This window comes from Phoenix dactylifera, chromosome 4 (genome assembly GCF_051530095.1).
Source record: "Phoenix dactylifera cultivar Ajwa chromosome 4, Ajwa_hap1_PhDact_Kaust_v1.1, whole genome shotgun sequence".
NCBI classification, from domain to species: domain Eukaryota; kingdom Viridiplantae; phylum Streptophyta; class Magnoliopsida; order Arecales; family Arecaceae; genus Phoenix; species Phoenix dactylifera.
This window is the reverse complement of record NC_143193.1, coordinates 50,602,474-50,629,501: the sequence shown is the minus strand read 5'-3', so window position 1 is coordinate 50,629,501 and position 27,028 is coordinate 50,602,474. Positions and strand designations below refer to the sequence as shown.

The following is a 27,028-nucleotide window of genomic DNA, read 5'->3' as shown; positions in this document are numbered from 1 at the left end:
TGATTAAGATGTCTTTTGTGAAAACAAATGCTTAAAGTACAAATAGTTTAATAAATTAGTTTGTCAGGCAAGAGATTAGGTCATATTTTGCATTACAACCTTTCTATATTACAAGTCACATCAAGACTTTTGAGACCAAGACAGCCCATGTATATAAAACCTCAGCCCAACCTAACCCAATGTGCAGCTTGGGTTGGTCAAGGTCATGTTCTGGTTGAGCCTAACCAAGTTGCACCCCTATTTTCAATCATGTTGATATTCTGGATGATAATGTATGAAACAGAGACGGTTATTGGTGGATAAACAGCAATAAAAAATCAATTAAATAAAAATCTTAATCATATCAAATAAAATCAATCCATATTGATTATACTTAGAGGAGTATAATTTTGGTTGTATTATGCCTTTAAAATTGATGGAAGTCCCCGTACACATTTTGGTCAAGAAGCTGGGTTAACTGATTGCTTACTCAACTGCTGTTTGTAATTTTGAAAACTGTACAAATATGTACACTGCTGGAGACCAACTGTGCCTGCACCATCATAATGCTTTCTGATCCAGTCTCTCGTTCCAATTTAAGCACCTAATCAAGCTACGGAACCAGTCACCAGTCTGATCAGATTTATTCACAGTCGGGAGTGGGTGCTGACTCATAGAAATGCGAACAGAATCTCCTCTAGAGAGCTGCTGCCTCCTCTTGCCGTCAAAAGATACCCATGCATTACTTCTTGTGTCCTCTGGAATCTGGTGCATTCATGTGCAAGTCAGTGGAATGTTAGCATTGATTAGTAGAGTTTGATGTGTGCGAAATGTGTATACTGGAGAGCAATATATAACCACTGAACTTAAGAAGCATCAAAACTTTGTTAATATGACAAGACAGCAAGCCTCTATTTTGTGACCTAAGCTTCAACAGAGTTCCCTGTCATATAATGGGATCAGGCTATATATCCAGATGGGAACTCCATATAGCAGAGGTCAAATTTTTGCCAATATGACTGGACAAAGAAAAGCTGTCATCACTGCTTTCTTTTAAAACTTTCAACTGCACCAAGGGGAGACGGTTTACGTGGCAGAATTTTTAAAAATAAGAAAAAAAATACATCAGAAAATGCATGATCACTCTTTGTTATGACAAGGGACTTGGGAAAAGTGATGCAGATCTGTGCTCAGTGGATGGTGAAGATGGTATTCTTAAGCTGATCCAGATAGATAGGAAGCCTTGCACCTTACTGTTACAGGAAGTGTCTTCTAGAAACTAATCAATACATCTCCTTATTCTTTATTGGAACAGAATCCGTTAAACATTTTCAAATCCAGGTTGTTCATCAGATAGATGTCATGGCCATGAAAATTGGCTAGGGCAAGCAGGAACTTTTGAGTTGGTGCATAAAAAAAAATGGTGCATTCTTCTGTTTTATGGATCTACAACCATTTGCTTGTTAAAGTGCATCACATATTGACGAGTGAAACAAAAACCAAGTATTATGATATCACATCTCATACGATCCCTAGTAGACTTACACATCATAGAGCAAAAAGTATCCACACTATGCTTGTAAAGGTGGCTATCCGTTGGATAGATGTCAGAGCTTCTGACATTTGCTTTTCATGTACCCTGACTACATGCATTAGTTTAATTTCAGAATCGATATATATTTAATTTCCAGACTTCACTTCTTATATTGATTGCATTAAATTTTTATTTTACCTGACTCTCCAACATGGATTTCACAAGCATTTGACATAGGGCTTTTTGCATATATACTTCCAAATATTTCTTTTTTCTTGTATACCTGTGTACGCTTCAATAAATTTTTTTTTAATTATATAACCTTTGTTGATCTTTTGTTTATAAATGTCAGATAAGTAACATATAGCTGTAAATCTAAATTCATCTTCTAAATTTAAGCAAACATCTTTTTGATTTCCATAACTACCGACTTTAGGAAGGGATGCATTTGTAATTTTGCAGGCTGAGTTATGTCTTAACCCAGATAAATTGTATTTCACCCAACATACATAAATTGATGATAACGGTATAGCTGCATGAAAGAGAAATTTATAGAGGTACTAGATAAAATTACATGTTTATAGAAGCATACATGCAAAAAGGTTCAGAGGATATATATAAAAGAATCTTTTGGAATTATTCATGTGCAATTTGGAGGAAAGAGATTTGAGCAATAAGATGGTAAACTTTTGAAGCTTATGGAGATAATCAAGGTTCTAAACAGTGAACCAATTAGTTGTGTCCAAACAAAGTGGATGACTTTGGAATTTATATGCCCCTGTTTTCTAAAAAGTTAGCATGAAACAACTCAGTTCTACATGTGATAAGCCAACTAATTGTATTCTATAAACACATTTACTTTTTTTTAAGGAAAATATGAATTTCGTCACAAATCAGCACCAAGATTAAATCTACCTAATTTGAAGTTTTATTCAGTTGCATAGCAGTAAGATTGAATGTATTAATCTGAAGAGAAATTAATTTGTAATTTAGCAGAAAAAATAGATCTATTCAATTTGAAGTTAGATATCTGAAGCTAATTTCAGCAGCCAATACAACAAGGAAAATGATGAGACACAATCTTGCGACTAAAGATTGGAAAATTTTACCTTAAGCTCAAGCTTTGCAGAATCAGGAAGTATAACAGGCCTGAATGACAGAGAATGTGGGCAGATTGGAGTAAAGAGCATGCATGGAACATTTGGGTGCACCTGCAGGTCAAGTTATAACAATATTATTACAAAAAATAATTTATGCTAAAACCTTCCAAGGTTATAATTTAATATAAAAACCAACAAAAACTAAAGTTGCAGAATAAAATACAACCAGGGAGTGTGCTATACAAATGGTAACATACAAGCATGATTTTGCAACAGAACAGGCACAAGTTAGTTATTCCGGCAAGACTGGCTTATGCAAGGTTAACTATTTTAAAGGGAAATCTATCATGTTATTCCTGGTGTAAAGCTCTCATTATGCCTACTTCCTTCTTTTTATGGACAAAAACACCCTCAGACTTGAGTTCTTCCAGAAATTGTATCCAAACAAAAGGAAAAAAAAAACAACTTGTGGCATAACTATTTCAAATCCACTTTTTATTATTCCCTAACCAACAACAGCCTACATGTTTTCCAAAAGTAGGAATGTGAAATTGATTATAAAAATAAAATCTACAGAAAATACTACTGACCATTGAGCCTCCTGCAGCTGTTGAGTAAGCTGTGCTGCCAGTAGGAGTGGCTACTATAACCCCATCGCCTTGCACCTAGCATTTTTTGATTAATCAGATACAAAATGCAGCATTAGTTAAGCAATAAGACTGAGAAATTCAAAGTTAATAGCAAGGCATGCAAGATAGTCAAAATGCTAAAAATAACCCAGGCTGGAAAACTCTCAAATCTAGCATTCACTGCCTAGAAAACTCAGGCTTATCTTTTCTGAGAAGATGAAATTCAATTTCCTTGACCAAGTGCAAAATTTATTTTTGTAAGCGTGCACCTAAAAAATTCATGCATGTAAGATAAGGTATATGCCAGAGGAGAAACCACCACATAACTACAAACAAGACCATTCTCACAAACCTCAACAAATAAATGATGAAAAGCAATGTGTTCAAATGGAAACAGACGAAGCAAGAGCATGTAAAAGTCAGAAAATACAATGTATAAACCAAGATAATTAAGTTAGTGACTGGTTTGAACCAACAATGTATGATATAAATAACAAATAGTGATAGGCTACAGTTTCAGCCTCCATTACGAGCTTAGGTCGTCACCCATATGCCAGCACAGTCACCTATGCTGAAGATACTGATCACCTAAATTATTAGCCTAAGCAGCCCTGCCATAGCCTCATTTAGATGAGGTGTTTGGCCACATTAGCTAGTGCCCAGAAGGTGGAGAAAAATCGCTTTGGATCTGTCACTAACATCAGCTAGGACACAGAAAAAAGAAAACATAGAACACAGACAACAAATTGCACAGTAAAAACACAAAGTTTCAATGCTAAATGCAATTATAGGAAAAGACTAAATGACAGACAACATTTTTGTCTTACTTTAGTTATAAGGTGGTCATGTTCATAACATTCGATTTTGGAAAGATAAGGGTTAGAACCGCGATCAACAACGACTTCGTTCAAAACATCAAATACTTTTCCAGGCATTGCTTTTCCATTGCGAAATATTTCACATCGCAAGCGCAATCTAAGAGTTATATAAACTCCATCCAGTGAATTGTTCCCATGGATAACTGCCCTTAAATCCTCTCTGTAACCTTCAAACTGTGACATAACAGAAAGATATGAGATAGAGAAGAACCAGAGCATCCTAGAAAGACAGACTCTTACGAGAACAGATAGGAACATACAGTATGTGAGGTGAGAAATCCCAGAGATCCAAGATTGAAAGAGACCACAGGAGGAACCGCTCCTCTGAATAAGTTTGATGCATGCAGAATCACACCATCACCACCCAAACATGCCACAAAATCAACTCTCTCATGAAGGTCACTGCATTGTGAACACTTAATAGTGGTAAGCAATAGATCTTGATGTTTAAATGCTTGGATCTCTGGATGCATAAACTTCAATACCTGGTATCTTGACTATAGAAGGTCTGGACAAAGCCAAAACCTGGGATCCTTGCAAATACATCATGGACATCAGGCTCTACAAGAACATTCATTTTTTCTTGATAGTACATGAAGGATGCAACCTGCAGATCCAGAAGCAGCAATTGAAATGGCTGAAGCACAAAAAACATATACAACTTGATAAAAGAGAATATCATTATTAATATGCTCATGCTCAAGATGTTATAGTTGAGAGATTAGCCACATTGTTAGTTTCTCCTCACGTCCTTTCAATTATTTAAATTTACAAGCTCAATGTGACAGTTCTAGTTTATATAAGATAAATAAAGAGTGTCAAGTTGTGTTAGTTTACAGCTAAAGCTGCTTGAGGCAACAGAAAATAGGCCATCAAAATTAGTAGTTGTCTGATTTAATTGTTCATTAGCTTTCTGCACAAAAAAAGCCAGGAGAACTTTGGATTCACATTATTCAACTTGTTCTGAAGAATTGCTAAGTTCAAGAAAAGCTTTCCCAAGATAAATTGGAACAATCTGGATAATCTTTTTTTTTTAAACAATAAAGCATATATACTGATTTGGAATAGACTGGATCCATCCTTTACACCATCAGCGAACAGAACACTGGCATGGTAAAAGTGTGCTTACCATGCAAATAACAGCGGTTATTTTCATTCTTACTATTTCTCTTAATAAAATACTATTTCCTTTTCAAAAGTAATTTCTTTCATCAATTTTCCCTCTAAAAGAGATTGTAAGATCCAAATATATATATATTTTTATCAAGTGAACAGTGATTGGAAAAAATAAAGCTGTTATTTTTCCATTATTGCCTGTTATTTTTCCATTATAATGCCACCAGTACAGCCATCCTAACAGTGATTAATTTAATGTAAAAAATTAAAATAGTACATTATGAGGCACTAACAGCTGTTATAATCATTATAACAGTCCGTAAAGTTTTGGTGGGAGTCTATTATAATGGAATAACACCTTTATTGAAACCTCGGTCGCAGACTAATTTATTTTTGGTTAACTAATTGAAGTATAAGACTCAACACTTTGCCAAGCCTGTCCTATAAGACTCAACACTTTCCTGTCCTATAAGACTCAACACTTTGCCAAGCCTTTCCATTCAAAGATTTGTATATTAGAGAGTTCCTTCTATGTGTGTGAATAATACAAAACATCAATATTTGTCTTTCAGCATCTCCATTACTAGCTGTTCATATTAGTCATAGTTTGAACTTTAAAGGCACATAGGTAGCTAACAGGAACATATCTGACTCATTCTACAAGTGTAAAATGAATAATATTGTCACTGTTACCTCCTTTGCTTCCTCCATAAGCTCCTGCCCTAACTTTTTCAATAGCAATACAGTCTTTGGTGGAGACTTCCACATGAGCATCTGTTGCTGGGTGCTTGGATGTGTGAAAGCCAGAGACGATTCAGTTACCTTTTCTCTGTTGCAAGAAAAGCCATCAGTACGAACTAAATACATCTCTGCTTTCCTTCTTGATTGAACTCTGACAACACCAGTTGTAGAAGCACACATATTACCCTCAACAATATCCAAATCACTATCTGAATCAATAGAACCTTTACCATTCTTCCTCACATTTTCTCTTACAGAAGTAGATAAAACTTGCCTACTGAAGTTATTGCTAACATTAGTACTAGAAATCTTGGGATCAACAGCAATGCTGCAACTTTTCCCACCATGGTACCCATTCCCATTCACACTGTAAGAAGAAGAATCTTTGCTGCTGACAGATTTCCCAATGATGTCACCACTAACGGTACACACATCAGTAGGTCTCCCATTTGAATTTCTGAATTTCATCCACCCTTTTGACAGGGAATCTGCAAGGACTCCGCTGCTCAGAACAATCGATTTGTGCATCTCTCCTGAGATAGGAAATACCTCAAATCTTTTCTTCTGAGAATTAAGGTAAGTCTTAGGATAAATTTCTCTACTTCTGAAAAACTGAGACATTTCTTTCTTGGAGAAAATATTGCATGTAGGAAATTGTGCCTTGAATGGATCAGTATCCACAGAGAAATTCAAGAAATTGTTTGCCTCAGCATCTTCAGTTTTGTCATGGTGAGCTACAGCATTATGTGCGGAGGCAAGCCTGGAAGCTTCCTCTCCATTCTCGTTTTCATTATATACAGCCGAAATGCCTTTTTCTCTCTTTGTTCCACTAGAGCTACAAGGTGTATCTGAGTCAGACTGTGAATCAATTTTATCTTCCACAGGCAAATCACCATTTAAATTTAATGGGACAAAACTCTGCTTGCTTTGAGGCTTCTCACCATTGCCATTTTTCAATGATTTGCCATTAAGACCAACTGATTGTTTTGGAACAACTTGCACTGAGGAGCGTGTAACGTACTGTCTCCATCTTGAAACCATGGCAGATGTTCTATTAACTCCTTCCTGACTATGGAGATAAATTGGCCTTCTGTTGGGATCCGATACCAATGAAGCAAACCACTCAACCTGTTGCATTGAAGGTGCAGTTCCAACTTCAACTGGTGAATTTATCACTTCTATCTTTCCGCATGAAACAGCTTGATCAACAGCTGACTGGTAGTATTCATCTTTGACAGCCTCCTCCCTGAGATCTACAATAGTTTTATATCCTCTATCCAGTAACCAGGCCAGACCTTCATCAGTTACCTGACCTCCCCTCCAGAATGCTACTTCGGAATCTTCCGGCATTGCATATCGTTTTGTAGTGGAGAAGTAGACCGGACTCCAATTTGCAAATATTGTTGGACATGGATAGCCATCCTCACGTGAAAATCCAGCATCATAGCAAACGTTCTTCAACCTCTGCAATCGCCTCCAGATAATAGTGCCGCGGTTGTCTAAGGGCATCAAAAAGTTTGCAAGTGCAACTTGCAGACTCTCACAGCACCTCTTCATCTCACCTCTGAAAACAGCTAGTGGAGGAAGCTTACCATCGAAAATATTTACATCACCAGTCTGAAATGAATTCATGAAAGAAGACCTTCCAGAAAGGACATCTTCTCTGCCTTTGTTTAGTAATGCTAACATGCAGCCAAGTATTGCAACCACCTTCTCTTCCAATAAGGACATATCCTCAGAAGGGGTGTCATAGTTAACAGTACATTCTCCAGTCTCTGGGTTGCAAAGAGTATCCATTATAGAAGTATGAAGTTGCTCTGCAGCCCTAAAGATCCTACAATATGCCTCAACTTCCGCAATATCACCAGGAACAGGACCAACCCATAACAGTTGAGACATATCCATAGTCTGGAAGGTCTGCAAAATAAAATATGACCATATATCAGGTGTCAAAATAAGCTGGATGTCATCACATTTTATAGACCTAGTAACACTCTGTGCAAACTCGGTAAAATTTTGACAACGGTTTTAACTTTTAGTGGGACGGTCGGGATCCCACCATCCCAAGTGTTGAGATAGAGCACCATCCTAAGTGTAAGACAGGGCACCATCCCGAGTGTTGGGACGGGACAAAGTCATGAAATAGACCGGGATGGGATAAGACATCAGCCTTCCCCGAGTGTCAATATGCAGCAAGACTCATTCCATAGAAAAACCAGGACAATCCCATCCCATGGTATTTAAAACTTTGATTTTAACAATTTCAAGGGAAGGTGAGAGATTGTTTGAATGTTTACAAAATTAAGGGAAGATGGTTAGAGATAAAGCTGCAGTGGATGCACCGAGTGAGAATGAGATTTTTAGTGAAGTGTGTGATTGACGAGAATCAAAGAAAAGGTACTCCCTAATATTTCAGAAATATTTAATACTTCTATCCAATTAGCTTGCTGTCTTTACATCGAAGACTGTATACAGTATATACTGTACGATATGGATTAAAAACCAAAATGTTGCCAATCAGTTTCTTCTCAATTTTGATGCTTTTATGATGGATAGGCAAATGCAAGACAACTGTGTTTGCTCATAAACACCATCAATTCAAAGAGGAACCCAAGACGCAACATGTAAATTATATAATGAAACTCGAGGAAAGCTCGTAAAAGATTCTTGAAGGGGAAAAATGCAGTTAACAAGCCTTCTACCATTGTTTTAAGCCATCTGAACAGCCAGTATAATATCAGTAGTCAAGTGAACAATCCAAAGCACATATTAAAATTAAATAAATGAGCAGATCACCTCTCCAGTCACCACCCATGTCACCGATCCTACATGGCAGTCAGAGATTGGTGAATGCATGGCTGGTGAGTGGTGTCAGACGATCCTAGGTACCATTCCACCAATCGCCGACTGCCTTGTAGGATCAGTGTAGTGAATGGTAACTGGACAGGTGAACTTGAGCGTTTTTCTTAAGAATCTTTGAACCGACACACCAAAAACTTCAGTAATGAAAATATATCCAGGAATGGATCCTTCGAAGAAGACATGAACATTGGTCAAGAAACATCTCCAAAAATTCGCCGCTTTTTCTAATATCATCTTCATCCCATTAGCACCAAAATGTGATCAGAGTGGATGAATGAAAAGCACACTCTATAGGGGTTCGTAATTACACTTGTCATCACAATAGTACACCAAGATCAGTTCTTTTCCATGAATTATTCAATAAACCAAGAAACACTTAGTTCCGAAATCAGTTTGGGACAAATTAGAAAGAAAACCAAAACAAGAATCAAGATTAGATAAATGTTTTGGCTTTAGTAACAATTCAACAAAAGAAACGAGATACAAACCTCTCCTTGTAGCTTGTATTCAAGAAAACAAAATTGAACAGAAACCCATTTCGAGAGAGAAAGAGAGGGAGAGGGAGGGAGGGAGAGCGAGAGGGCGATAAAGAGAACGAACCCGAGATTCTAAACGCGAGGAGAAGAAATTGGAGAGCCGGGCTCGCGCAACAACGACAGACCTCGGCGTCTCCCCATCCGCCGCTCCTCGCCCCGCTCTCCTCCACCACCATCTTCCCTTCAACACAAGAAAACCCTCGAAACATCCGCCGTCGCCGGCGCACCGGCTCCTCTGGCCGGGAAGAATCCCAAGCTTCAGTGGGCCGTGGCACCCGCAGGCCGCCAGCATCGGATCCCAAATCCGATCCAAACCGAATGAGAGATCCCTCCGAATCCAAGATCACTGCAACCACCAAGAAGCAGCAGCAGCAGAAGGAAATATTTGGGACGGCGGAGAGGAAAGAAGAGGGGAGAAGTTTTCTTTTGGTTTTCTTCTTCTTGGATTGATTGGTGGGGGAGAAGTCCGGCGCCGGGATACCATCGTTTCCATCCACAAGTTTTTCGTTGAGATTGTGTTCAGGTTGCGGGTAGATGGCGACCGACGCTTATTAAGAGACTCTCCCAGCTTGGAATCGGATAATGCGCCGGTCTCTCTTTCCTTCTAATTTTCTCCGCCGCCCAGGCGAGAGCAGCGCGTCCCAATCGCCGTTGGGTCGTTATTTGAGATGTGGGGATGGGTCCGGGCCAGAGCCGATTGGCCTTGTACCAGAGAAATCATACCCTGTACCGCGTACACCAAAATGGTCTGAATGACCTGAGCAGAACCAACCATGTGCTGCCACGTCAATGTGAGTGGTCATATTCATGCCCATAAATACGTGACACTTAAAACTAATACATCCGCACTCCGGTGTCCATTGAAATGACAGCACTGCATGTTTATCTAGTTATTGCACTTCTACTCTGATGCGACAAGTGGCTGGTTTGCATCAAGCTCTGGCGACAAATTCACAACCAAATGGAATGGTCCTGGACGCAACCAAGGAGAACGTTGTTTGAAGCGTGTTAAAATCAAACCTGCAGGCGCATCTAGACTTCTTAGAGAGGAGACATATGTTCTTTGGGTTTGTCTCTTCCCGACTTCCTGAGTGAGATGAGAACATATATAATCGATATTGAGCTCTGACAGCATCCCCTCCCTCTCAGACATGGATACAGAAACCAGGTTTACATTGTCATGACATTTGCATGCGTGATTAGAAACCATTTTGGCCGTCGGTTCAGTTTACAAGGCTAAAAAATTTTAATGTACTACCAATTGACAAGGCTGAATAAATGAACAAGTATAATCGAGGAACTTAACAGGTACAAATAGCATGACATCCTCATGATTCTTACCATTGGGAGGACTGATTTGCATATATACCACCACATAGTGCACTTGATGTACTTTATTCTGCGAAACACAACGCAGACTAGCCTTAGCATAAAAAAAAGCAGACCGGCATCAAGGACTTTAAATTAAAGGTGCATTTTCCACTTGGCCATCCTAGCAAGTCGGATACAATTGCTTGGAAACAAAACAATCTCGCTAAACATTCTACAAGGTGCTCATACCGTTTTCATGTCTTGTATTACATGTACAAGATCTGGATCAGCCACAGCTGCTTAACCAACATAAAAGATAAACTAGTGCTTACATCAATGAACAGTCTCAAAACCAGCAGAGATACCATCATCCTTGCTCACGTAAAAGCCCGTTTCTGCTAAAGCACGAACAGGACGTATCTCTGAGCCCCATGAGTAGTACAAGTCGAAGGCGGTATTGTTTCTGTCCATCAAGAGGGCAATTTTTATAGACCTTGGGGAGACGGTAAGATTGTCCACTCAAGATTTACATTGATTTGCAATAGCAACTGCCCACAGGCACATTAAAATTCATTTCCTTTGTCTGGAGTAAGAGTCATGCTTTGAGATCTAACTCTATCAATTATCTTCTGCCTGCCCGACAAATCTTCTTCATACCCAACCACCTAAGCCACAAAAGACAAATTTGTGAAAAATGGATTTCTTCATCTTACTGAATGAGCACTAGCAATCAAAGGCCGATTACAGACCTGAGACTCTGTCTGTGTCTCACTGAAAGCATCGTAAGCACCAGGATTTCCATCATCAACTGTAGTATTAGGAACAGTATCCTGTTTCTGGGGCCTAAGAAAACGATATCACAGTTAGGCAACAAATAAGTTGTCATGGATTAAAGGATTGACCACTGTCACATAGGGCTTTTTCTTTGGTGTGCAGGCATGCTTGCTTGCATGTGAGAGTGAATGTAAATGCAATGTTAGATGGTCTTTTACAAGCCTAACATGTTAGATTCTATGCTCTGGCACCAAGCTCATTAGATTAAAGATACTGAAGAGAAGAAATGATCCAAGTATCTATGAATGGAAATATGTTTTAGGCCGCATTCCATATTATGCTAATTTAGCGATCATTCATCAGAAGCTCCGCGACATTAAGCATAAAAATACATGACAGAGTTGTAGAAGAGAAGCAATGCATGACCTTTTTAGCAAGAAAACATTAACTTGCAATTTATAGAAGGATAGAGTAAATGAGATTATTTTTTTACAGAATGTGGTTGTAGACGTAACTTGAGTAGGAATATTGTGAACAGAAGCGTTGTAGAGACCAAAAGGTATCACCAACAGAAATAAATGGCAGATAAGATGGTGCCAAAACTTCAATCCAGTAATTCTTCATTGATAGTGGAACATAATAAAGAAACCCACAATTGTTTATTACAGAATTCTAGTTATATATGCATTAACAAATATCATGACATCAGATTCCAAAAATAAAGCAATTTGCAGCAGCACATCTATGCATCACCATATATCACACTGAAAAACAATTTCAAAATAAAGCACACTGACAATGAATCCTAATAGCTGCATCTTTTACTGGAAGTGATCTCTCATTCAGGAAACAGACTAAAATACTAATATCCTAATCGCATATCAATTTTTCTTTTCTTTACACTGTGGGAAATTCTGGTCTCTTACACCAAGAACTGTGTTGAAAACTTCTAATAGTTTCTTCCGTTGTGCAATTTTTCATGATTCTAAATAAGATCAGAGGGATTTCTCACTCAAGTTACAAAATAGAATATCCACAACCTTCTAAGTTCTAACACTTCATATGCTTTCAACTTACATCAGGGAAGTAGTGTCTTTTACATCAAAATATGCCCAAAGCCTTCAATAGTTCCTTCATTTGTGTAACTGGTTGTGATTATATTAAAAATCGGAGCCTATTTTGCAAAGAAAGCCAGTTTACATAGAATTCACTAATGTGCATAAGATATAATCTCTCTCTCTCTCTCTCTGTGCGCGCGCGCATGCACACGAATGAGTGCACATGCGCGAGCATGTGTAAAAGCATGTGCATGCATGCCCGGATGGGATGCATATGCACATGTTTGTGCATGTGAGTGCACACACATGCAGGCACATAAATGGGATTCTCAAGTCAAGATAAGATATCCTTGCCTTCTCCTGCTTAATCACTATAAACTGCATCTAAGGAATTGTTGTAATGTGCAACATGTTCAACAGCTGCTGGTTTGAACCACAAACTTGCAGTATTTACAGGGAAATAATATTTCTGCACAGAAAAAAGTATTGAGCCGCTGTATAACCAAAACAACACATGATATAATTTTGCCCAAAAGACAAATGTGTTGCAGCCTACCTGCTTAACCAATGCCGTGAAATCCCAAAGGTTGAGTGAGAATTATCATTATCTTGACCAAGGATAGTATGATCATGTGAGTATATCTGGAGCTGGCTGTTAAAGAGCTACATATGCATCTACCAGTATGATTAGTCGTACACAAATGAATGCATATCAAAATTAAGGATACACTTCGATCGCAGCCAGATCTTCCAGGTGACTTCAAGTCTTGGATCTTGCAAATAAAGGGACAAAAGCATAAAAATAAAACTAAAAAAATAAAGGTCAGTAGTGCATGACTACTGAAGAACAAAAACTATATTGGATCAGTACCTTAGACGATTGAGCTAGCAGGTCCTCTATGGCATCTGCCACATCAGGAACAGCATTAGAACCACCCATGAGATTTTCTGGTACTTTGTGTTTCTTGGATGCATCAACACTACTGACACATTCTGATAACCTGGACCTTTTGCCAAAAGTACTCAAATGTTCTGGTTCTTCACAGAGGCTGTCATTCATAATGCCTGTTCAATCCAAATAGTCTTTTGGTAAAGCAATCAAACAAAAGGAAAACTTGCTCTTACTGACACATGGAGACAATTACCAGAATTCTTCTTTGAGTTATCCATTGGCCCTTGGGACTCACCAAGCAACCGAGATGGAACACCTCCTGAAACCATACAAGCTGCCTGTGTAGGATATTGACTGACGGTGCATAGGCCCGCTTCCCTGTCCTGAGCAGTAGCTGGTTTTGGACGAAATGGATCTAGAGCAACCATCATATCCTGAAAATCATTTGGAATGACTGACTAGAGCTGCTTGATAAGGTTTCAGTCTGAAGGCTACATCACCAAAGAGTGCAGAGATATACCTGTTTAATACACTCAGTAATCCAATCAGTGGTAACTGATTGAATCCCCCAATTACAGGCAGCCTCATACTTTGGACCACTGGCGAACTTACATAACAAATGGGTTACCTTTTTAGTCAGCTTTTCGGTAAATTGAGCCCCTAAAGTAAAGCACAGATTTCTCAGTAATAGCCTATCTTTCACTTCATACTGTGAGACACAGAATCGGAGGCTTTCAAACCCAGGCAGCGGAATGTGGCAGCGCAGTGGAGAGTAGATAATGTGGCTCCCAACATCTTGTAAGCAGCCCTCCTGTTCAAAATAAGTGCAGAAACCATGAGCATTTGTAGACTGATAGTGTTCCAAAGAATGGGCGTATGATTTCAAGAATAAAAGAAACTGTAAATTTAGCCAAACAATGTTATGTCAAATGTATATACAGTGAGTGAGTGAGTGAGAGAGAGAGTGCTAGCAATCTCATATATAGAAAATCATACATTCATAAGAATAATAGATACTGTTGTATGCATATATGTAACATGTGCTAGTCACATCCACACATGCAGACGTGCATACCCACACAAGAGATGCGGCCAATATCATGATAAGCATACCAACAAAAAAAAAAAAGAATAGTTAGTGTATCTGCAAGCACATATTCCACATCTACACTTCATCAGCATACTCTTTTCATTAACAATTTTCTATTGAATTTTTTACAGCATAAAACAATCCAAACAGCCATACCTAAAGACAGGCATCCTTTGAAGAGAAAGAGGGTAAGATAGGCATCATATAACATGTTGAAAATTATAATACCCTGAAAGATTAATTTGTGGAAGAACAACAGCAATCTGGGTAATTTTGTTAAAACTCGCTAATTGACATAATTGCTACATACACGGGATGTCAGCATTCACAATGATGATCCCTAGGTGAGGATGAGTTAACATTGGTGAGATCTTGCATTATTGTTAAGGCATGCAATCTATGCTTTTCTGAAAGAAGATTTATTTTGTCGAGCTTTCAACGAATATATTTGGGTGTCCAAAATACAGTTTCTGGTAGTGAAAAAAAAAAAATCTTTGAATTCTAACAGTTTGTGTTTGAAGGCCAATTTGCAAAAGTCCAAGGGCATTTTATGTTCATATCTTATGCATCAAGGATTCTTGGTCAAGGATGAGTATTTTAGAGATCAGAAGATTTCCATGTGTATAGTGTACTGAATGAGTGTTTAGGGTTTTGGTCCTTTTGGAGAATCCTGCAACCACGGTATATTGAGTACCAAAATGACTAAACCTGATTTACCCTTATTTAAAGGACCCTGCGAGGGCAAACAGGAGGTAGGGGATGGTGGATACTGCAATAGCGACAGCCTCCTTATGAAGGAATAGGTTATTTAGGATTTCAAGAACCTTATGAAGGAAAAGGTTCAGTACAGTAGCATTATCTCACAACAGGAGAACTCCATAAGGATGCAAGTAGAGAAATGAGGAGAGAAGTAATCCAATAAGAATGATGCACAGTTTTTAAGAGGTGCAGTTTGTTAAAGTACAATAAGAGACGATGAGGATAGAAAAGTACCCAACCCAAGCCCTTAGCTTGCCCTTTCTCCCTTTCTTGTTTTGGTTAATCCAAAATAACTATATCTTTTGAGGTAGTTCTTGTCTCATATGTCCCTCTGATGCATAAGTTGTGTGATTGCTTAGGTGTGCTCACTGCCACCACCATAAGTTCACTATCAGCTCCACTAAAAGTTGAGGTCTCCAAACAGAAACAAAATTATTAGTAATACGATGTTTACAAAAAGTAAAAATAAGCTAGCATGAGACGAAGTAGTCAAGGTCTTAGATTGCACAAGAAAATTCTCACCACAATGATCCAAGTCAATGAACTGTTGCATATAGCACAAAGGAGAAAATTTAGAGCTCCGTCATTCAGATGGTCCAGAAGTCCACATTTATCCAAATATTTAAGGACAGAACATGGCATTAGAGAGTTTCCAAAGTCTTGTTTTAAATTTTGACCTACCATAGATAGATTTTCTTACTCTCCTAATTTATATTGTTATTTCAAAAGTATTGAGTTTTGTGGAGTTTTGGTTGAATATGTCCTTTATTTAGTCAACCTATATTGAAAGAATCAAACAGTCATAATATGTAAGATGAGAAAATTGTTAAAGAACCAATACCCAATTATGGTCCTGGCGATCCAAGATCCTTGGGAGGCGTGGACTGGGGACAGACCTAACCTTTGGCATATTTTTTGCACAAAGTGGCTGCCCTAGGACTCGAACCCATGCTTCGTCAGCCCTAGCCTTTTTATAATTGCACTAAGCTATGGCCCCTTAAGATGAGGAAATTATTCTTTAACCTTTTTTAGTCATTTCCTAACTCTAAATCCTAGCTTCCAAAACAAAAAGTAGAAACCTCACATCAGAACACTCTTTTAACCCCCTTTTTTAATGTCAGGGCTTGAATCTGTCATGTTTTCTGTTATAGGGCAGCAAGCCATAAAGTTAGAACACCTTAATGATCCCAATTTGCTTTGGCCTGCTATACCTAACCTCTTAGAGTCCCACCAACATGATAATTTGATCATAGGTCCCAAACCATTCCATTAGATATACACTCATATATACCCAAATGACAAGGACAGCAGAAAAAACCATCAGTATCAGTAAGAAATGGAACATAGGTGGACACAACTACAGTAACCGCCATTAGCATGTCAGCAGGTAGTGCTATCTCCAGTAAGCACCAATCATGATTCTGCCAAGTTCAGGCACACCAACGATGCTCCAAACATTTCATGAGTTTTAAATTTTCCAAAGGAATGACACTAAGATCCAATTCAGCCAGACTCCAGGAGCATTTTCATTCTATGAGCCATTCTCCCGAGTCCCAAGCAGCAGGTCCTCAAACCAAATTTGACTACAGCAAGGTCTCCACTCAATCCTCTAATTTAAGATTCATGCTTATCTCTCACTGGTTCCAAAATTACGTCAAAAAATAAAATATTGTCAAAATAGCTTGAGTGGGCCACAACTTGACACTGATTTTGAACAATTCGATGACAAGACAACCAATATAAGTGATCGTATGCCCACATTTCTCCATATTTGATCCCATGAGCTGTACGTCTTAAGCTAAGGATTCCGGTGCCAGGGCCAGAGGGTGCGGCATGACAAAATAAATAAATAAAATAGACACTTTTTGGCTCAGTAACAAGTGGCACCTACCAAGCTGTATCAGACCTTGCTGAACCAGCAGCGTTGATGCATGCCAATGATACCCTACAAATCACAGCATATTACAGCACAGAACAAATAGGTTCCCAGTGCTTGCACCAGCCCACAGAGCATGGCATGTTCAACATGGATTGGAACAGATGGTCATTTGCATTATTGCTACTTAACCTCAACTGCTTCCATAATTTACCCAATCAGAATTAAAATTTGATGTTACTCAATGATCATCAACATTAATCCTATGATAACACTCATGTTGTGGGAACAAGATTATGTTACCAAGGAACTGGAGTTGGGATGTCCTATCGTCGAATTGTAGTCTTATGAACAGGAATGAGTGGACTCTTTAATCATGAACACTTGCATGTCTTTTGCAACAGATTCTTAGACTGGTGTAAGAAGCCAATGATAACAGTTTGAAAAGGTTGAGTAAATAAAATGCACCATCCAAGTTCAGGTAGCAATGAACTGAGACATTAGATAAATGGAATTCCACAATCTGCTGTCTGTAGTTACCAAACTTCTGCGATCCAATTCCAGCAATCAAGAAACAAAATGAACAAGTTTCAGACATCATATTCACTAAGCACACATTGGGTAACTCGCTAAGAAAACCTCAGGATGGATCTTGATAACATTTCAACATTTTGTTAACATCACCCAAACAAATTCAGACATTCAAATATGAGCAGCATATAGGTAAATTTCAACATATTGCATCCAGAGGAAACAAAAATGTGAAGTTAAATGATAGGAAGCCCAGCCAAAATAAACATTTTACATACCTCTAAACAACAGCGTATCCAGTGAGTGGAAACAACAGTAGACTCAGTAACATCTGGACGAATCTGCAATACACCATGGCGCTCAATGATGAAATGCACCTTCATCTTATGTTGATTATCAACTATTACACCTCCTCCTTGCCTGATCCACTCAATAATCTGAGCCCTCTGATCAAAACAATGTAAAACAACTGAATTTAGAAGATGAAATTAGAGAAGAGTATCCATCTTCAACGTCAAGATGTTGAAGGCAGAAGAGAAATGATGCAAACTGGAGCATTACAATGTGCAGTTCTTGGATTTCAACTGTTGACGGAGACAAGCATATAAGCCATTACAGATAGAACTTCATGACAAAATTAACACTCTAAGGACAAGTGGTAAATTTCACGCCAACTTATCCCACTGATCCAGCTGTCAATTACTGTCGTAAAGAATAGGCAGGATACAGAGTCGTACTAATTGGCTCTATAATAAGCTACCGAGAAGAAGTCAAAGAGTGCCATTATAATGAAGATACTGTCAGGAAGGAAAAGAAAATACTGACTAACCCGATCTTGAGGGAACGAGATTGAAAAACAGAATGTTCTTCCCCTGAATATATTTGATGATTTGATATTTTGAACATCCATAGTGCCAGAACTAGATTTGCACCTATCCTTATTCACACTCTTTGCTGCATGGAAATGGTTTGATGGTCCAGATTTAGTCGCTAATTCCTCTGAGCTGCTGCCACCTAAACCATTTTCAGTCTTGTCTTTTCCTCTTTTTCTTTCTAATAACGGTTCTGCTTCAAAATTCTTATCCTCTGAAACATGAACCACCGGCACATGGGAAACGCCAGCAAAGCTTTTCACCTTCTTGATACCACAAGCATCTGTAGATGGCTCCACACGAATGCATGTAGAATCTATGAATTCAGGAAAACCAAATCAAGGGGGAAATCAAGCTGACATTTGAGATCAGTAAGAATACCAACAGATCAAAAAGATCTACATATTTCAAAATGACTGAAGCAGCATAGAAATATCATTGTTAATATATTTTTGTCGGTAAAGCATGAAAAGCAGATGGAACTCAAAAACAACAACAGACAAAAGCTAATACCTTTTGAAAAAAGAAGTTCAGATGCAATATGCCTGGGGGATACAGGAACTTCTTTCTTTGCCTGATCACATTCTTCCAGCCAGGTAGACTTTACCACATTGATGACACCCCAAGCTGCTAAGCGCCTCACCTCTCTCTTTTCACTACAAAAAGATCAAACAGTCTATGAGTTCCGATAGTAGGTGTACTAGCTCCTAGATCAGCAAATTAAATATGGAATGTAAATGATAGAAAATTTGTTTATTTTCCAAAAAATCTAACGGCACACATAGAGAAACTTACACCTCTGATGGTGCACCTATTATAATGTGTGTCAGCTTTTCACTCAATAACATATGTCGAGAACCCCCGCCTTTACGTATCATAGTGACTAGTTTAGACAGTTCCCTTTCCTCAAAACCCACCAGAAAAATTCTGCAATCTGACAAATAAAGGTCATTATCTTCTGTTTCAGAGTCCTCAGCAATATGAGATTCAAACTTTGCTTCATCCTTTGTCTCTAAGGCAGGTGAATCAGTGCCCTCATTGTTGATCTTAGTAGCGTCCGAGAATGACGATAATATGTTTTGTGACAAAGTAGCTTCTAGATCCTCAATCATTGTCGGTGGTATAGGTTGTGAAGTTGTAGTACTGTGATCTTGGGATTTTTGCTCCTTCTGGGAACCTTTCACCTCATTACATGAAACAGAATTTCCATGAACAGGATATAGTCCCTCGTCTAGACAAGCTACATAATAGGCAAAAAATAGTCAGGAAATATCATATTGAGTCTATTGATGACTATCAAGCAAAAGTAATAAAATGCTAAGGTTTTACATAGTCAAGCGAAATCACAACTTGGTCTTCTGCAGATATTACCTTTTCGAGCAATTGATTGATCAATCCATCTTCGGGTAACAATATGAATATGACCCCATCTTCCGGCAACCATGTATTTGTCACCCACAGGAGCGTACAAATGTCAAGGATATAACTTATAAACATCACATAAAATTACCAAAGAAGACAAACCAAACATGACAACAGCAGAGACGCAGTCCTGATCTTGTAAAAATATTAACAAGTAGAAACATATCCCAGTGGTAATAATTACAAGTGCTACTGTTTTAAGGTATCCTACATGTCAATGACAAAAAGATCTTTCAGCACAATTGAGAGCTATCACATTGTGTCCACCAGGTGAGCTTCACATATAGACGTGATGTAACAGAGCCTACAAACATTGCATGAACCCCAAAAAACCCTCTTTTCTCAACAGAAGCTACATTACCAAGGGGGTTTTCAAGTGGCTCATGTCACATGTAGGCAGATTTCACCTACACAAAATCGTAGATTTAGCACTGCTCATCTAGAGAAAGGGTGTATGTTATAATATCATACAGTAATGTGCATCCTATTAAGAATAGTCCACTGCAGGCATGATAAACAGCCCATTGATAATTACTTATGGAACCAGATCTTGCAAGTTGCAGTAAAATTTAGAAGTTTTGACTTCATAGAGTAATACTTATACCAAAAAACAACAAGGCTCACTTGAAAAATAGCAGAATTTTGAATGATCAATGGATATTACCAAATATTAAAGGATATATCTGAAACCAAATGAGTGCATTTCTTGGTAAGATCAGCTGAATAATGGCCACCATTCTGTTTGATTAGCTTTTCCATCTCCTTCCTCTCATCTGAGCAAATGAACATCACTTTAAGACAGAAAGTTTAATACTAAAGTAGCGAGCACAACTTATAAACAGTCACTACCTAATTCAGCAGTTCGTAGAGAGAGAAGGGGGATGCACCCTTTTATGTACTAATACAGATCCTACCAAAACATCTTACAGTATTATTCACTTCATTATTGAATTACCTTTTCATTCAATCACAATCATTAATGTAGGTTCTGTGTGACTACTACCAGAAGATTATCTTTAAAATTTAAAAGAAGCTGTTGTTCCTCACTTTAATAAATGTATAATACAATCCAGTTGCCTACCTGCAGGAATCCTAGTGACACAAATAGTCAAGCCAGTAAAAGGGAGAATCCTGTGAGTCTCTTGAGGCACAAGACGATGTTCGGTCCAGCATTGAGTCAACCAGCTCATGTTGACAATTGGTTTCTTAAGAACATTTAAAGCCCACTGCACCATACAAAAAGGACAAATCAAAATTCTGCTTGGGAAAGAATAAATAACTAGCACTACCCATACGTTCAATAAATAGAAAAAAGAAAAAAAAGCCCAAAAGAGTACCAGTCTGTCGAAATACAACTAAAATGTGACCAACTGGTGACAGATGAAAGCTAAAAGTGTTGAAGACGATTTTAGCAAATGTATTAGTAAGATAATTCTAATGAGTCATGAAGCTTGATCAGTACAAGCTTCCAGCAATTGACACATATAAGAGTTGAAAGAACCAGCCCAAGTTCTGTAGCATATACTTGGTCAAATCATAAAGGCTGTCTGTACACTAGTCTAACCCATGTTCCAGATAACTGTGACCTGGAATACTTCACAATGCACATGGGAACATTTATTTTCCGGCTTGCACTTAATATTTTCTCATGGAACTTTTCATTCCCCCTAATGCTTCATCATAGATTGAGTTTCATCAATAAAAGGTCCATATAGACAGTTCAACTAATCTGTTTCTTCAAAAGGGCAGGAAATGGTGATAACTGTGATGCAAAAATTTGCAGAATTCAGATAAAAGTGACAAGTTGTGTTATAATATAGAACAGTAAATGCTGCACTTGTATTCAAATAAGGACATGGCAGGACAGTTACTAGATTAAAGCACTTTCTTATTTGATTAGGTTTAACCAGTTTATCCTGTTCAGCGAAATACAAAATAGTGAGGGTCAGCCACAGATGTAGAAAACATATCTAGAAAAATGCAATTTGGAAGACCACCAAGCCCATGTGCAGATGGTATCACCCTTGCACGTGGGCAAGGGGGCAGAGGTTCAATTCTGGCTGACATTGGCCCTCAACAGGCAGGTGGGTACAGGATAGAAGGATTAGCCCCTACTAATCTTTAAAAAAATAATAATAAGTTACAACATGAAAGAAGCTTCATGTTTTGATAGGTGAAAGATAAAGTTTATCATATTTAATCCATCTTCCAAGGTCCCCAAATTCAACATTGCTAAAAAATCTCACAATGCATGAGCACACAACTTTTTTCCTTTGAGGATAGGTGGGTGGGGCTGCAAGAAATCTAGCACTAAGTGGCAAAAGCTCTTAGCTTTATCTCTAAATCTTTTCATCTAAATAATGCAATCCCAAAAGATCCAACAGCCACACACACACACACACACACACAAAAGGGAGAAGGGCAAAGTAAAGTAAGGAAAGTTCCTACAATACTAGAATTAAGAAACATGCCAAAGAATAATGCAAAATTGAACAAGCAGATCAAAACAAGCAAGATATAATCATTTAATTCGTCTAATTTAATTGACAGAGGAAACACGAGCCATCCACCCCATCAAACAAAAATTAAACCTTGTTTGATGATTAAGAAGTCTTCCCCTGACTAAAACAAACAGACAATGTCGAATAAAATTTCTTGGCCAATTCTAATTAGACATAGAACCTAAGGACTATGTTGCATCTCCCAACCAACTTAAACCAAAAAGCTCTGGTAGTTCATTCCACCTGAGGGACAGGATGTCATGGAATTATGGTTCATAATTCAAAAAATAAGAGTAAGGTTCGATCGTAATGGTCCTTCCCATGAGAGCTCTTAGACAGTAATGCCTTCTGCCATCTAAGTATCCAGACTAATATTTGAAAGCAAACGTGAGATATGCTGATTTTCAACAAAAGTGATACAACACTGATCAACTAAAGCTGTATAGTCCAATAAATTAGCATTCATATACAAAATACAGACAAGTAGAATAGTAATGAAAACTATGAGTGATTTTCATAAACCTGAAACAATCTCCTGAAATATAATTCTGTTAACTGTTCAAGCATACTTTGTACTTAGCAGCCAAAACATTCTTTACAATGACAAAGTTAATATCCACAGATGCTTTGGAATGCAATGCTCCACCCATAGCTGTCACTAGCTGTTCAATCTTAACCTGTAAAAAAAGTTGATCAGATACAAAATCATTTTGGGGCACATGTAGAAGAAGCTTGATTTTGTCATCAAAAAATAGCATAAGGATTAATTCATCTAAAAAGTGAAAACTGTGGTTCATCCTTTCATTTAATTCGTTACCACTGACCACTACATGTTGGATTTGTTCGACTGAAAACCATATTACATGTCCGACATATTCAAAAGCTTAGGAAATTCAGCAAACCACTATACCAGTCAGTTTCTAGAAGCATAAAATAAAGAACTCTTTCGGTGAATACATGACATTATTGCTTAGTCATGTTAACATAATTGCAAAACTTGCATATATAATTTGTGCCCAATCTCTTCCCGGTGGAATAACTGGAGTTTAGAAAGTATAGTCCATTTGAGTCAGCATTGACTGCGTCAATCTTTATGAGCAATGAAAAGTTTCTAAATTCTTGTTATACTTGACAAAAAGAAACATAATGTCCGAGAATTAATTCACTATACCACATCCCATATGAAAGAATAAGTGGAACCAAACAGGCCCTTGTAAGAACCTGTAATAACTTTTACAGGCATGCAGAATGCATAGACAACAGATAATATGCATATCAGTTACAAGATATGCAGATCTCACACCACACCTCCCTCCCTCCCCACCCTGAGAAACCAAAAAAATGGAGTGAAAAATGCGCACTAAGAAATTAGAAGCTCCTTGTGCTCCATATGGTACCTATTCATTGATATCAACCAGATACTCAGTGAGGGCTGTGAGTAAAGCATCTCATTTAACTTTCATCTCTTGCATGAGCCACATGTCAGAAAAGGTAGTACAAAAAGGAACTATTCAGCAAAAATTTAACATGCACCACAACAAGGTTCTATGATAATCTAAAACAAAGAGTGCAGAGCTTCAAATTACTATCTTTCAACTGTTGAATTGCAATTGAAGAATTAGCACTAATTCTACATCTTATGAATCACACGGAGTTACAACACATAACTGAGCTGCAAATGACCAGAGCTGTTCATAAACAGCTTGGGATCAGCACAGTAATAGCCTTACATGGCTCAGGTCTAGTAGGAGCTTACAAAAATACATACAAGCTAGCTCAGCCCAGGAAGAAGCTTATTCAAGCTCAGCTCAGATCACTTATGGTTGAGCTTGAACACATTCTGTTAAGGTCAGCTCAAATAGCCTTTCTATATAGTAATCCAAGCCTGAGCAGCCTGCTACTCAGCTGAGCTTGGCTCATTTACATCCCTGCAAATGAACATGTTAGATGGTCTTACCAAAGCCTGTGCACTTGATATTAAGTTCATGGGCAATCCTAGAGTTATCAAGAAAGGAATTAAATCATTATAAGACAAGGTATCTTGTAATGACCAGTCATTCAAGATTCTCAAATAGAGTGCAAGATAATTAGAAATTTTCAGGTGGCTCACCTAATTTTTTTTTCTAATTCCTGTTTTGGCAAATCATTCAAGCTAACAATATGAATTAAAGTGGAATTCCTTCAATAGTTCCCACAGTTTAAAAACATAAAAAACAGGACAAGCAGGAACATTTCATCTAGGTTATCACCTTTTCTTCCTTTTCAAATCCAGATGCAAGCACTTTTACTCCATCCATTGCAAGGCAACAGGTGTAGCCTTGTTTAGGCAAAATCCGACATTCTTTGGCACAAGAGAGGATACATTGTGGCCCTGTCAAACATTATAAATGATGGAAAGGTAAATTCTGAAAGTGAAGAAAGAAACCTTAATGTGCAAATCAAAATTAAAGGGTAATCAGCATTAGTAGCCAACAGTGGTAGTCAACCTAAACTGTTTCCTTTTTTGCATAAATTTATGTCTAAAGTTATGATTTTCATATTATCAAAATTTCGACTGCCAAGAGCTCTTGCTTTGCGCAGATTTAGTTGACTTCAAATGTGCAGTCGTTGAACAAAAGCTCAGGATTAATAAATCATGTCAATTTTTTAAAAATAAAGTATCTAGCATTAACAGATTGATACTATTACTGATTACAAAAATAAAACATATCAGCATAGCTTCGTCCATTTACATGTTCATGTAAGCAATGCTATGACATGGAGTTTTGTAACCATTCATTTAAAAACCACAATGCCAGTGATTGTGCCAGTATATCAGCCCCTACATGGGTTACGAGAGGGCTATGGAGCTAAACTGTACCTTGTGCTCTGATTTGGCTCCTTATGTTCCAAAATTATGCCTAAATGATGAATGCAATTCTCCATTCATCCAGCCTTCTCTCTTTATAGGACTCTTTGCACGTCTGTAGAACCTTCAAAGACTATCTGTTGTTACCTTATTTGATATAGTTACTCCTTTTTTGGCATAGTTACTTTGGACAGAAACTGATTTTATCATGTTCGGGAATTAGTTTAATCATGTACACCTCCTACGGTGGTTGCCAAAGCTCCGAGTGAACCCGAAATAGGCCATGGACTTGGATCTACCAAATGATAAGAATGCCTCTGAGATTCAATCATAAACCACTTTGCCCCGGTTGTATGTAAACCCCCTTCACCCTTTTCTGCGCAAGCGAAGCGTCATAAATGCTTGGTTTTTAAGAGAGAGTTAGGAAAGAAAGAGCCAATTTTGGATGTTCTTGATGTTTAATTGGCCATACTTGTAAGGATTCATAAAGCAAAGTGTAGTAGGTAAGACAAGTCTTGATGGTCGTCATTGTGATTTTTTTATTCCAATCTGACAACTAAGTGGTATTTTTCCGTCAAGAATTTGTTGAATCTCGCCACAAGGCATTACAACCAAAGCAATTAATAAATTTTACACAACCTGAATTTCATATGCTTGTATGGGGTGTTAGATCTAAAGAAACTAAACTCATCATTGATGGTGGACTGATCTAAGGGAGAAAACTTATTTACATTGATTTAAGCTATTCTCTAAACTTGAGAATACAAGAAACCAGTTCCTAGAGCTAAAGCACAGTGAAGATGTCCTGATGTCCATAAACCTTCTAATTTTCTAAGGAATTAAAAGCCCCTGCCCAGCATCCTAATTGTTCTTGCAATAAAGAAATGAATAATCTTTCAATTTTCATACACAATGCATCTTCGAACCCTAATTACTGCAAGAATCATGATTATTAACGCTATCAGATTGCGAGAAAATTTAATTCAACGTAAAAATTCAGCACCTTGATGCAGCAGAATATTGTTTGCCGACGATATACAAGATAATAACACCGACAGAGCCCAAATTCAATAAATACCCCAAAGACGATATATAATCAATACGCGAGCAACAAATGTGGAGAAGAAGTGACGAGATTACCCAGAAGATTACAACCCTTGGCTCTCAGATCCTCGAACTTCTCCTGCAAATAGAAAAGTAAGGGGAGACTAAAAAACATGGATTGAGGTCAGAAAAGATGAAAGGGGACCGGAGGAGAAGATGGATTTGGCTCACATGGTCGGGGGAGGAAATGACGTGGTAGTCGTTAGGGCCGGAGCGGGAGGGGTCGCAGCAGAGAAAGACCTGGGCGCCGTTGAGGCGGAGGGCATCGTGAAGGGCGTCGAACACCTCGGGAGCAACCAAGCTCCGGGAGAGGAACACGTTCGCACCGCTGAACGTGCCCTTCCACATCGCGGACGACGCCATCGCGTTCCTCTCCCTCCTTCTTCTCTCTTCTCTCCACTTCGCCGCCTTCTTCCCCTGTGTGCTTCTGTGACGGGTTTTTCCCTCTTTATGGGGGTTGCTGGGCTCTGCGGCTTTTTATTCGGCTACCGTCGCCACGGCCGGACTCGGAGGGGGGAGCTGCTTCGGCGCTCGGAGCTTAGGCCGAAGGTTTAAGGTAACGGCCGTTTATAGCATTATAGGAACCGTCATAACGGTTGCGGGTTTCCCGTTCTT

At 38.3% G+C, this 27,028-nt stretch overlaps 2 protein-coding genes across 8 annotated transcripts; both read right to left on the bottom strand.

Moving 5' to 3' along the window:
- Positions 1 to 387: 387 nt before the first annotated feature.
- Positions 388 to 10,070, bottom strand: NADK2 (NAD kinase 2). Of its 2 annotated transcripts, none has more exons than XM_008783391.6 (8): positions 9,440 to 10,070; positions 5,930 to 7,894; positions 4,606 to 4,727; positions 4,381 to 4,522; positions 4,070 to 4,294; positions 3,204 to 3,278; positions 2,623 to 2,724; positions 388 to 744 (listed from the first exon to the last, which is right to left on the bottom strand). In XM_008783391.6, the coding sequence occupies exons 1-8, from the start codon at positions 9,665 to 9,667 to the stop codon at positions 541 to 543; spliced, it is 3,063 nt and encodes a 1,020-aa protein (XP_008781613.3). In that variant the 5' UTR covers positions 9,668 to 10,070; the 3' UTR covers positions 388 to 540. The 2 variants fall into 2 exon arrangements, with proteins under 2 accessions (XP_008781613.3, XP_088576550.1); XM_088720424.2 differs by having other exon boundaries at positions 8,774 to 9,896.
- Positions 10,071 to 10,833: 763 nt separating this feature from the next.
- On the bottom strand, positions 10,834 to 27,028 carry MEI1 (transcription coactivator). Of its 6 annotated transcripts, XR_015977359.2 has the most exons (19): positions 26,585 to 27,013; positions 26,450 to 26,492; positions 24,711 to 24,832; positions 23,031 to 23,138; positions 21,042 to 21,186; positions 20,642 to 20,733; positions 19,910 to 20,003; positions 19,334 to 19,778; positions 19,052 to 19,194; positions 18,496 to 18,854; positions 17,945 to 18,112; positions 13,931 to 14,221; positions 13,664 to 13,844; positions 13,390 to 13,583; positions 13,247 to 13,291; positions 13,075 to 13,160; positions 12,873 to 12,987; positions 11,436 to 11,529; positions 10,834 to 11,351 (listed from the first exon to the last, which is right to left on the bottom strand). XR_015977359.2 is itself a non-coding variant. In XM_008783393.6 (18 exons), the coding sequence occupies exons 1-18, from the start codon at positions 26,774 to 26,776 to the stop codon at positions 11,250 to 11,252; spliced, it is 2,904 nt and encodes a 967-aa protein (XP_008781615.4). In that variant the 5' UTR covers positions 26,777 to 27,028; the 3' UTR covers positions 10,834 to 11,249. The 6 variants fall into 6 exon arrangements, 4 of the variants coding, with proteins under 4 accessions (XP_008781615.4, XP_038989439.3, XP_088576552.2 ...); XR_003384552.4 differs by lacking the exon at positions 12,873 to 12,987 and having other exon boundaries at positions 13,247 to 13,326; XM_008783393.6 differs by lacking the exon at positions 12,873 to 12,987 and having other exon boundaries at positions 26,585 to 27,028.

What these genes read in the sequence shown, in the direction of transcription:
- MEI1 (XM_008783393.6), bottom strand. Translation starts at nt 26,776, where the DNA reads ATGGCGTCGTCCGCGATGTGGAAGGGCACGTTCAGCGGTGCGAACGTG. An exon ending in ATAGGTGCACCATCAGAGGT is followed by an intron (nt 19,195 to 19,333) that starts GTAAGTTTCTCT and finishes ATCTTTTTGTAG; the next exon opens with TGAAAAGAGAGAGGTGAGGC. An exon ending in TCTCGTTCCCTCAAGATCGG is followed by an intron (nt 18,113 to 18,495) that starts GTTAGTCAGTAT and finishes TGTTTTGATCAG; the next exon opens with AGGGCTCAGATTATTGAGTG.
- NADK2 (XM_008783391.6), bottom strand. Translation starts at nt 9,667, where the DNA reads ATGCTGGCGGCCTGCGGGTGCCACGGCCCACTGAAGCTTGGGATTCTT. An exon ending in TTATGGAGGAAGCAAAGGAG is followed by an intron (nt 4,728 to 5,929) that starts GTAACAGTGACA and finishes CTGGATCTGCAG; the next exon opens with GTTGCATCCTTCATGTACTA. An exon ending in TTCTATAGTCAAGATACCAG is followed by an intron (nt 4,523 to 4,605) that starts GTATTGAAGTTT and finishes TTCACAATGCAG; the next exon opens with TGACCTTCATGAGAGAGTTG.